The sequence below is a fragment of the Urtica dioica genome, chromosome 8 (genome assembly GCF_054948205.1).
Source record: "Urtica dioica subsp. dioica isolate 48M chromosome 8, U.dioica_male_clone48M_v1_H2, whole genome shotgun sequence".
NCBI lineage: Eukaryota > Viridiplantae > Streptophyta > Magnoliopsida > Rosales > Urticaceae > Urtica > Urtica dioica.
The window spans coordinates 6,028,506-6,039,344 of NC_142763.1; the positions used below are offsets into that span (position 1 = coordinate 6,028,506).

At 34.1% G+C, this 10,839-nt stretch overlaps 2 protein-coding genes and 1 long non-coding RNA gene across 3 annotated transcripts; 2 read left to right on the top strand and 1 right to left on the bottom strand.

The window, feature by feature from the left end:
• Positions 1-273: 273 nt before the first annotated feature.
• Positions 274-2,789, bottom strand: LOC149387601 (protein FAR-RED ELONGATED HYPOCOTYL 3-like). Its single transcript, XM_089622192.1, has 6 exons — positions 2,742-2,789; positions 2,491-2,622; positions 2,166-2,400; positions 1,241-2,022; positions 845-1,167; positions 274-283 (listed from the first exon to the last, which is right to left on the bottom strand). Exons 1-6 carry the CDS (start codon positions 2,787-2,789, stop codon positions 274-276), a joined length of 1,530 nt encoding a protein of 509 aa, XP_089478318.1.
• A 2,748-nt stretch (positions 2,790-5,537) lies between these two features.
• Positions 5,538-6,856, top strand: LOC149387602 (uncharacterized). The gene is made up of 2 exons (XR_016301058.1): positions 5,538-5,857; positions 6,601-6,856. It is a non-coding gene; the product is annotated as an uncharacterized LOC149387602 (long non-coding RNA).
• Positions 6,857-6,926: 70 nt separating this feature from the next.
• Positions 6,927-10,839, top strand: LOC149387603 (uncharacterized). The gene is made up of 8 exons (XM_089622193.1): positions 6,927-6,980; positions 7,118-7,205; positions 8,372-8,532; positions 9,055-9,138; positions 9,532-9,603; positions 10,021-10,088; positions 10,184-10,271; positions 10,350-10,839. The coding sequence occupies exons 1-8, from the start codon at positions 6,927-6,929 to the stop codon at positions 10,410-10,412; spliced, it is 678 nt and encodes a 225-aa protein (XP_089478319.1). The 3' UTR covers positions 10,413-10,839.

Consider the following 10,839-nt stretch of genomic DNA (forward strand, 5'->3'; position numbering starts at 1 on the left):
TGTCTAACCATTTATCTTGCTTTTTAATTCAGCATCCGGATTTTCAAGTTAATTAATTACGTGTATTTTGGGTTTTATGTTTAGAAACTCTTTTGGTATTTTGGATTGTATGTTAATCCAAAGAAACATACATATTACTAAACTTTGTCATTTCTAAGACCTATATATTATGATGTTAAACTCTGTTTTTGCAATCACGACGTATGTAAATATAGGTAAATAATCTGTATACGCATTGCTCAAGAACATTCAACCATCATTATTTACATAAGTTTACTTATCCCTACATAAATCAACCAAACTTTACAAGAGTTATTTACAACTTATATATATTAACAAATCACTAAACTTTGTCATTTCTAAACAAAACTTTGACATTTCTAAGACCTATATATTAAGATGTTAAACTCTTTTTTTTTTGCAATCAAGACGAATGTAAATTGAAACACTTGTAAATGCACATTCAAACATCATTATTTACATACGTTTACTGAACCATACATAAAACAACCAAACTTTACAAGAGATATTTACAACGTATATATATTAACAAATCAGCTCTTTGATCATATTTACAAAGGTGTACTTAAACCTATAGATATCTATTTACGGTTGTTATATGTACAGAGTAATTTATTATTTTAAAATTGAAAATAAATTTCAAACAAAAGAGTTCAACAGCTTTATTAGTAAAAAACAATAGTTCAACAATAAATAGAATATTAAAAAAACAGCAGCTCAAAAACAACATGATTACACACATCCTCTTTTATTGTGACCTAGTTGTCCACATTTGCTACATCTTTGACGATATGGCTGAACTCTTTCCGACTTGGAACGAAACCTTTTCTCTCTAGGTCTCCCAGCTAAACGTTTCTGAACTGGTGGTGGTATTGTAACAGCATCTGCTGGCAGATCCCAAACTCCATCATGGCAAACAGGAACTACATCTATGGCATACGTTGCACAATAATTTTGTTGAGAATAATATGCAGGTACATAATCAATGGGCCTCAAATTCCTACGATATAAAGCAGCTACGGCATGGGCACAAGGAAAGTCTTCTAGTTGCCAATAATTGCAACTGCAATATCTAGTATTGGTCTCAACAATCAAACATCTAGCACCATCAACAACTTCAAACTGACACTCATTAATAGCATAAACCTGTAAATAGTTGAACGTTAGTAAATATCAATGTTATTTACAATTATTTACACAACATTCATTATAAACTTACGTTCATAGTCCTTGCAGCTTCTTGAGACTCAAATAGCATCTTGAGACCAGTATTTGTAAGGCCGGATTGCATTTTAGGAATGAGAAGTCTTTTCTTATTGAACCAATCTTGAATAAGGCTACGATAACACAAAACCAACATGGCCACAGGCCAGCCCCTTGCTTCTCTCAAAACTGCATTCAAGCACTCCGAAATATTGGTAGTCATCACATTAAACCTCTTTCCTGGAAAATAACTTCGTGACCACAGTTCTGGATTGGCCCGCAGCAAATATTTTTTGATCTTTTTATTAGAGCACGAGATAATGTTAAAAAAGAAATCAAACTCTTTCGGAGTGTAAGCCTTAGCACACATATAAAACAGAGGCTGAATGAAAGACTTCCCAAATTTTGTTTTCACGTTAGCCCATAAGTGTTGCATGCATATAGCAAATTTGGCCTCAGGAAATACATCATGAACTGCCTTAGGGATTGACAAATTTCTATCCGATACAAATACCAAGTCCTCCTTGACCCCATAAACATGCCTCAATTGCACCATGAACCAATTCCAAGATTTGCCATTTTCATAATCAACAATACTAAAAGCCAGTGGGAACAAATGATTATCCCCATCCTGAGCAGTCGCCAAAAGTAACGTACCATGTGATTTCCCTTTCAAAAATGTGCCATCCACCGAAATAACTGACCTACAATACTGGAATCCATGCACCGACGCCCCAAGAGCCAAGAAAAAATATTTGAATGACTTATCAGGATTTACTTCTGTAACACAATATGAACCTGTGTAAATATAAAACAGTAAATCGGTTATGATATATTAACTGCCAATGTTGTAAATAAATGTAAATACAAATGCAACTCAACATATATTTCCATAAAAAATCAATGCAGAGAGTGATACTTAAAACAATATTCGAAAATACCTGGATTCTTTTCAACAATCAAATCACCAATTATAGGTAAATGACTGTATGATTTTTCGTAGTCACCACGCAACTCTTTTAGCACCTCTGCACGTCCCTTCCACGCCTTGAAATAACTAGTATCAACTTTATATCGAGACTTCATTATTTCAACAACACCAACTGCTGAAATTTTGTCAGCCATTGAACCCCTAAAATCATCTTTAATACACTTGCTTATCAACGACGACGACGCCTGCTTATGCTTATGAACAATAGAAGATCCGTAACAATTATGTTCTTTTACAAACGTCCTAATAACCCACATATTTGATGAAGAACATACAGACGCTCTCATAATCCAGCAACATCCAACATTCAAACATACAATAGTATATCGGGTTTTGCTAGATCTCTGAACCCGGAATTCAAAGTTACCACGAAGTGCAATCATGCTCATAGCAGCCACAAGAACATCCTTTCGCGTAAATACGTTATTGACATTAACGTCAAAATTCATTGGGAAGTTTTTCAAATCAAGATCATCGTAAATAACAGTTTGTAAATCATTTAAATTACATCCTGTATTTACATCACCTGAATTGTGAATCTCCCTCCATTGGCGTTCAAAAAGCTTAACTGCATTATAACACCAACGTAAATATTCGTAAATAAACTGTGATAAACCTCAAGAATGAAATCAAAATTAAAAAACTTTCATCACCTGACTCAAGCAGCGAAAAACCAGACATGGCGAGAAGAAACTGTAACAACGTTTGAAAAATTCTGGGCTTTATGAACAAGAATTTAAATAATAAACGAGGGAATATAATCTAGCCGATAATATCAACAAAAATATATAAAGAGAAACAAATAAATAGCTCGGGTGCAAATTTATTCCCTAAAATAAAGGAACCGTAATTTGACCAGATCACGTTCTATTATATTGGGAAACAATTCAAATAAATTCGGGAAACATTTATACCGAAAATTCAAAAATTGTAATTCAAAATTCAAACACACATGGGCAATTTTCGGAAATAAAAAAACCTATGATTGGGCCACGTCATCAGCCTGGCTATTTACTTAGTATTTACAAAACCTTGGCTAAATAGCAAATCATAAGGTTTGATTTGGCTATTTTGCTAATTTTTTGTTTAATAAATAATATTCAGAAGAAACCATTATATAATACTCAATGTTATCATAAACCAATGAAGTACATGAGTTTCAAAAGAAAATATCTCTGAAATGGTAAAAAGAATGCTCTCTAATTTTGTTAGATCACAAAAAACAAGAGAAAAGGCTATTTGGTAAGTAGCGTATATTTTTTTTTTCTTGGTTTCTCTATTAGAGATGAAAAATATGAAAACAAAGAGAAAGGGAGAGAGTTGTTGGTTGGAGAAAAAGTGATGAGAAAACTTTAGATTATTCTCTCATCAGTGATACTATTCAAAGTCTAAAAATTTGAATAGATTGACTGATCGGTTGCGGGAAATTAGGGATCACTTCATGACTCCCATTAAGAATGAATTCAATCAATATTTATTGACGTAATATTGATACCTCTTCTACATGGTGTATTGAATATATATATATATATATATATATATATATATATATATATATAGTGAATTTTAAAGCCAATTCATAGTATATAATTAGAAACCAATCTTTGAATATACTCACTGTACGATACTCATTTGATTATGTAGTTACACGTTATAATGTACGTTATAATTATAATTATAACGTACGATGATATACGATGTCGTACGATAGTGTACGATATAATACGATGAGATAAGATACATTATAATTATAATGTACGATAAAATTCATACAAATGAAATTGCGTTATAATGTACGATAATATACGATAGTGTACGATACCGTACGATAATGTACGATGTTATACGATAAAATTTATACTTTTTGAACATTTTAAGTGGAAAAAAAGTCAAATTAACGTGAAACTTTGTCATTCTAGGTTATCATAGCTCGTCGGATTCCCTCGTATCACATCGAATTTAGTTATATCTCCTCGGAATCAAGGGTGAAAGATCGAATGAGGGATTGAGAAGATAGATAGTGAAAGTGAAATGAGTGTATTTGTTGAAAAGGGTATTTGTGTCCGAAATTGGGACAAAAGTCTATTTTTAGATATTTTTAAAGTATGAGGTCTAATTTCGATATTTTGTTAACTTTTAAGTCTATAAAATGAAATTTCTCAATACAATTCTCTCTCTCTCTCTCTCTCTCTCTCTCACAGAGAATAAAATATCGTATGTACACCTGTGTCATTAATAGATGAAGCGGGGTGGTTTTCACCACAATCTACCTGTGTGGCTGTGTCATCAAAAATATTTTATATTTTTTTATTTTTAGTCTTTTCCTTATTTGTTTTCTTTTTCTAAATTTATTATCTAGCCCTTATACTCTATCTTACAAAGCCTATAGCATGGAATATGGTAGAAAGTGGCTAATATCTCTCACGTACAACCTTTAACGTGGTAACAACAAAGACTAATATTATTTGTTTTCTGATAATATATATATATATATATATATATATATATATATATTATTTGTTTTCTATCCATTATCTTAACTTTTGTTACAAGAAATTCATGCTTTAAGGAGACATCCGTGCATTTTTTTTTTTAAGGCAGCTTAGCTGCTGTGGGGATTGAACTCACGACCTCCACACAGGAGGTGGTATGGAATTACCACTAGGTTATCCTAGGTACCACGACATCCGTGCATTTTAACAAGTTCTTTCTTTTCAGAATGTACTATTGAGATTCCAATACAATTATCGCTCTCTCTTTCTCATGGAAAATAAAATATCGTCTCTCTCTCTCTCTCTCACTACTACAAAATTGGTTTTCTGATATGCATGACTTGTAATATACAAGCTTTTGTAACGCTCGACTAGTGAATTTGAATAAAATAAACGAGTTTTATTTTGAATCAAATTCTTGTTACACATGAGACGTCCTTAAATTTTAAATATCTTGAAAAAAAATATTTAAGGTTGACGAAATTTCGGAATAAGGATATTCGAGTAAACTCGATATTATTTTCCGAATAAAATTATTCGAAACATACTAGGAGACTTAAAATCTCAAGAGTGAAAATAAATTCCGAAATCCCTTAAATATATTCAAGATAACGGGAATTAATGAGAATTTTCTCGGTTATTTTTCAAGATTATTTTTAATTAATTAATGACAAGATTGCGAGGTTTTATTTTGAAAGGACTTAAGTGCAACAAAGTGAGGGATGAGAGTGAAAGAAAAAAACTTCCTGAGGGGTTGTTGGAGGAGACGTGTGGCAAGACGTGGGAGTGCCACGTGGAGTTCTTATCCCTTTCTTTCCCTCTCTCTCCTTTTCTTTTCTTTCTTCTTCATCCTTTATTTCTTCTCTTCTCCTTCTTCTCACCCGTGCGCGCAGACCACCTGAAACAAAGAAAAAAAAAATTCGGCCATCTTCTTCAAGCCTCACCGAGCTTCACCATAACCGCCACCTTCTCTCTCTCTTCTTCCTTTCTTCTTCATCGCGCGCCATCATCACCACCCGAGTCTCCATCACCGCGCGCTCCAGCCGAGGAGGAAACGAGACCACCGTGAGCCGCCGAGACGCCGGAGCAAGGGGTAACCATCGGGAAGAGGACGAGGAAGCTGTGGGAGCGAGAAATTCCTTGGTTTGAGGTGAGAATTCCTCTCCTTGGATTGAAATTCGGAGCTAGGGTTCATGAGATATGATTTTGGGGTTTTTGGAATCCGAGTGAAATCTGTGACATTGGTTGGTTTTGATTGTTCATTGAGCTCGAATTTTGATGTTGATGACTTGATTTTGTCAATTAATTTCGGATTTCATGATTTGCATTGAATTTTGGCCGAAAATCACCCTGAACTAGGGTTCGGAAGTTAATTTTGGGGCTTTTTTGATTTCTGAGGGTTTGTTGATGATCTTGAGACGTTTCTGAGTTTGATTAATGTTTGGGTGATGATTGAAAGGCATGGTTTGAATTTTGGATGAATTTTGGTTGTTTAGTTTTTCTTGGCCGTGTGAATTTTCTCTCTTTGGTTGAGAAATTCTGATTGATGATGTTTTGAGGCTGTGCTGATTTGTTGTGAATTCTGGATATTTGGATTTGATTGTTGTCTTGGTTGAGTTGTTGTTTTGGCCGAGCCTTGCTTTGGCCGAGAGTTGCTTTGGCCATGAGATGTGTTTAGGCCGTTATGTCTCGTAACGTGATCTGAGCCTCGGGAATTATTTTTGTGATCGATTTTGTTTAGAACGTTATGGTTAGTGGGGATTCGTGTTACACTTACTTGAATTGGTTCGGGTTCGAGTTTTGAGTCAAGGTCGGGATTTGAATTTTGGAAATTGATAAGAGTTTGGAATTAAGGATATTGACTTGTTATCGGATTCCGCGATTGAATTACAGATCTAGACGGACGAGCGGGAACCGGACGAGTCAAAGGCAACGAAGCCGGAATTTGAAGTTTCGAGAAAAGAGTTATCGAAGTTAAAGCTCGATTAACTCGTGAGTCTTTTAATCGCTTGTAGCGTTTAAAACTCCTGTTTTGAATCGTAAATTTCGTTATGATGTATTTCCTTTATTTAAATAAATAATTTACGATTATTTATTTAAAAACCGTTTAAGAATTTAATTTAATTATTCGTTTTGGAATTCTCGGTTATTTTGATTCGTATTAATTAATTTATTGAGATAAGTCAAAGACCCCGCCAAGTTTTTGATTTGGGATATGAATGGTAGTCGTCGACATGTCAAAGACTAACAAACAATCAGTGAATAGATATAAGGTCATGTTAAAATAAAAATTCGAACATTGAGCGATTTCTCAGCCCAAACAAAAAAAAAACACACAAAAAAAAACCTCTTTAATTCTTGGTGCAAAATTATAATTTCTCTTGATCGATTTATGTTTCTGTATTCTTAGGTCCACAAAATATGCACAAATATCTCTGATCGATTCTTTTGGTCATCTTTCTCTTTTTGCCATCACGAAAGTGATGTTCAACACTATCGTATATATTTATTTATTTCTGGAACATAATACAACAAAGTTTGGACTTTAGGAATATTTTTCAATAATTCATTTGTGTCTGATAATTTGATTGATCTTATATGATCTATTAGAAACACACTATGTACACAGTACATCTATCAATTAAAAATTTGACTTTTTGAAGCAAAAAATTCAAATTTTGACTATAATTAAACTGCTATGGTTACGCATAAAGTACGAAATATCACCCGACACCTTTTTTCAACACTGATCCCTTAATTATCATATATATATATATATATATATATGTATATATATATATATATATTTTATTATATAGATATCTCTTTTACAGGTTTTTTTTCTTCTTGTACTTATTTATAGTTTAATTGACTTTATTTTTATGTTTAAAGTTTTATTTAGCTTCTTTTTTGTTTTATTGTTTACAGTCTAATTTATGATAAGGAAAAATCATTTGAAAATAAAAATGAGATATTTATGGAATATGTAAAAATGTAAGATATATTAGAAATTACCATCTTCAAACGAGCTATATAATATTAATCATGATATACTTAAAAAACAAAAGTGATTAAAATGACTAGCGAAATATTTATTTGAATGATCACTAAAACTTTGTTTCTTAGGAATTTCACTAAAAAAATGGGATTTTTCAGCATATAAGTGGATATGTAAGTGTTTTTTTAATTTAATATTCGAGACAAAAAAATAATTGTTCAACAATAAAATGTAGTTAACACTACTACAAATACAGTTTTTCGGTGCGGATGACTTTTGGGTGCGACTTTTCGCACCTAAAAGTCGCACCAAAAATTACTTTCGGGTGCGACTTTTCGCACCCAAATGTCACTGAAGTAACCAAAAAATTTCGCTGATTTTTTATAAATTTGGGTGCAAAAAGTCGCACCCAAAAGCTTATCATACTTTGGGTGCGACTTTCACCCAAAAGTCCAAAACATTTGGAAAATTTAGCGGGATTTTGTTCCCTCTTATTTCACTTCTAAAATTCCGTTCCCTGTTTTTACTTAGTCTGCCAAATTCTATCTCATTAGAAGAAGAAGAGAAAGGAAAGAGAAGAAGAGAAAAGAAAAGAAGAAGAAGAGGCTGAGCGGCCGAGAGAGAGAAAGAGAGATTGAGGGGGAGCGAGAAAGCGAGACTGAGAAGAAGAGCCACCGAGGGAGAGGACGCGCGGCCGACAGCAGCCACCGAGACCGAGCATCACCTCGCCCGCGCGGCCGAGAAGGAGCGAGCGCCGCCGCGAGCACGCCGAGGACGCCGGGAAAAGAGGGAGACGGCGCCGAGGAGACTGGATTTTGGGAAGCAAGGTAAAGAAAAAGGCACCGAGACTGGATCTCTGGTTATTATTGTCAGTGTTAAACCTCTTTACATGTATGTAATCTGAAAAAGGCATATTTGATCAACAGATGATAAACCTCTTTCAATTCACTACTCTGCAACTTCTTGATTTTTTTATTTTTATTTTTAAAGATGTTGATTTCGGTGCCTTTATCAGTCTAGGTTTTGTTCAAGAGGAAGAGATTTGCTGTATTCAAACTATGGGTTTCCGGTTTCAAGTCAGTTCTTATATATTCTGGAAGCTGTTTTCTTTGGCTTATGAATACCGTGTCAAGTGCAACTACATCAGAAAGAATTACTTAGTACCATCGTTGTAATGGTTTCAAATCCAAAAAATTTATAGAAATTATTATAATTTTCAAAATATCTTGATTATGTCCTGCTTAATTGAGAGATTGCCTAAGCATATCCCATGGTTTTTTTAATTAACTAAATTTTTTAGACCATAAGGTTTGCCAAAAAGTAAACACTTTTATAAATAATTGTTTCAGGTTCTGGATGCTGTACTTGGGCACAATGAGGTTTTATTCAGACGAGCTCAATTGAAAGCTCTTGTCTCCATCCACGGCCAAGAGGTAACCGTCTTTGTTTTGAAATCCGTATAACGTCATGTTAAGAGGGGTGGGTAATTGTAATAATTATAAGAACAACTAGAAGTTGTTTTAGTCTTGAAATAAGGGGATATGATAAGAGGAAAAACATTGAACATTTAGATTGGGATTATGGGAGGAGACCCCAAGTCTCTCAAATTACCTGGACTCCAAAAATATTCAAATTTGCTATTCTGATTTCCAAAATCTTTGCACATCATTCCTCTAAATTTCAATGGTACTCGTACCTTTATGCCAACAACCAGAAACAAGATCTGATTACTTTGAGGAGCTTGGTGAAGTATCACTATCATCTAATTATTATTATTATTATTTTTTTAAATTCTACCATAAATTTGTCATCTATTTGCTATATAGGCTGGTAAAGGTGGTGAACTAACTCATGACGAGACGACTATAATCAGTGGAGCTCTGGATTTAACGGAAAAGGTATCTACTTCTATAAAAGAAAAAAAAAACCAATCATATTTATTTGTGCTGTCCATTATTATAGCTGTGTACTCACATTTAACATAGCATTCTCTTATTAAAAAAAAGCATAGGATTCATTTAGAGTTGGGCGATCGTTCTGACAAAACAATTTCTCTGCCAACTTGAGGGGGTTCTTAGTTATTAGGGGAAACTCCTTTATTTTTTCTGTTTTTTTGCGTTCATGCGCAACATATATTGTTGCTTTACTTACTGATTACTTCCCTGAAATTGTTATTTATACTTTGTCAGTACATTATTCTTCTAATAATATTCCGTTTGGGGCCTATAATTCTCGGCAATTGTACGACTCCACTGCAGTACATCGTATTTATTATGTAAATGGTGAAAAACCACTTAATTTTCTTGGATTTTCAGACTGCAGAGGAAGCTATGACGCCTATCGAATCAACATTTTCCTTGGATGTCAGTTCCAAATTAGACTGGTTAGTTTAAGCTCGTTCTGATTTCATTACTTGTTATTTTGTTTCTTAGAGCTCATTGTCCATTCGATCTTGATAAACCCCGTTGTAAAATACAGGGAAGCAATTGGAAAAATTCTTGCACGAGGTCATAGTCGTGTCCCTGTTTATTCTGGCAACCCAAAAAATGTAATCGGGCTTTTACTGGTGGGTCTAAATATTCGATGCTAATTGTGTAAGTTTCATGATGATTCATCGTCTCTCTCTCGTGTGTGTGTTGTGTAGGTGTACCAGCAATCCATCGCGGCGGTGTGCAATTTGGAGTGGGAGTGGCAGAGAAGAAGTTGATCAGAGAAGAAGTGCACAAGTGGCAGCGCGAGCACGCCAAGGTTGAGTGAGCGCCGCCGCGAGCATGCCGAGGTTGTTTACTTTTCATTGAATCTGGGTTTTGAATATTGAGCTTGTCCGTGTGAATTCTTGGCCGTGTGAATTGTTTGGCTGTGAATATAAAACCAATAATCTGATAATTGTTAGTTTTGAACAGCCTCTGTAAATTGACGTGGGCAGTTCGATACCTATTTAATTTGGATTTTTTGATATTTTTCCTGGAAAGTAGACGTTATGGGCTTTCTAAAATGACCAAGAACGTGTAAATCCGTTGAGATTTGAGTGAGTTATGAATTTTTGAAAACAGAGTTTTAAAGCTGGGAATTTTAAGCGTGTGTTTGAATTTTTGGCCGAAAATTGGAAAAAAATTAGGGTTGAGGAATTATGA

What these genes read in the sequence shown, in the direction of transcription:
- LOC149387603 (XM_089622193.1), top strand. Translation starts at nt 6,927, where the DNA reads ATGGTAGTCGTCGACATGTCAAAGACTAACAAACAATCAGTGAATAGA. An exon ending in AAGTGATGTTCAACACTATC is followed by an intron (nt 7,206 to 8,371) that starts GTATATATTTAT and finishes GAGACTGAGAAG; the next exon opens with AAGAGCCACCGAGGGAGAGG. An exon ending in ATGTAATCGGGCTTTTACTG is followed by an intron (nt 10,272 to 10,349) that starts GTGGGTCTAAAT and finishes TGTGTTGTGTAG; the next exon opens with GTGTACCAGCAATCCATCGC.
- LOC149387601 (XM_089622192.1), bottom strand. Translation starts at nt 2,789, where the DNA reads ATGCAGTTAAGCTTTTTGAACGCCAATGGAGGGAGATTCACAATTCAG. An exon ending in GAGGGAGATTCACAATTCAG is followed by an intron (nt 2,623 to 2,741) that starts GTGATGTAAATA and finishes TTTACGCGAAAG; the next exon opens with GATGTTCTTGTGGCTGCTAT. An exon ending in GCTGGATTATGAGAGCGTCT is followed by an intron (nt 2,401 to 2,490) that starts GTATGTTCTTCA and finishes AAGCATAAGCAG; the next exon opens with GCGTCGTCGTCGTTGATAAG.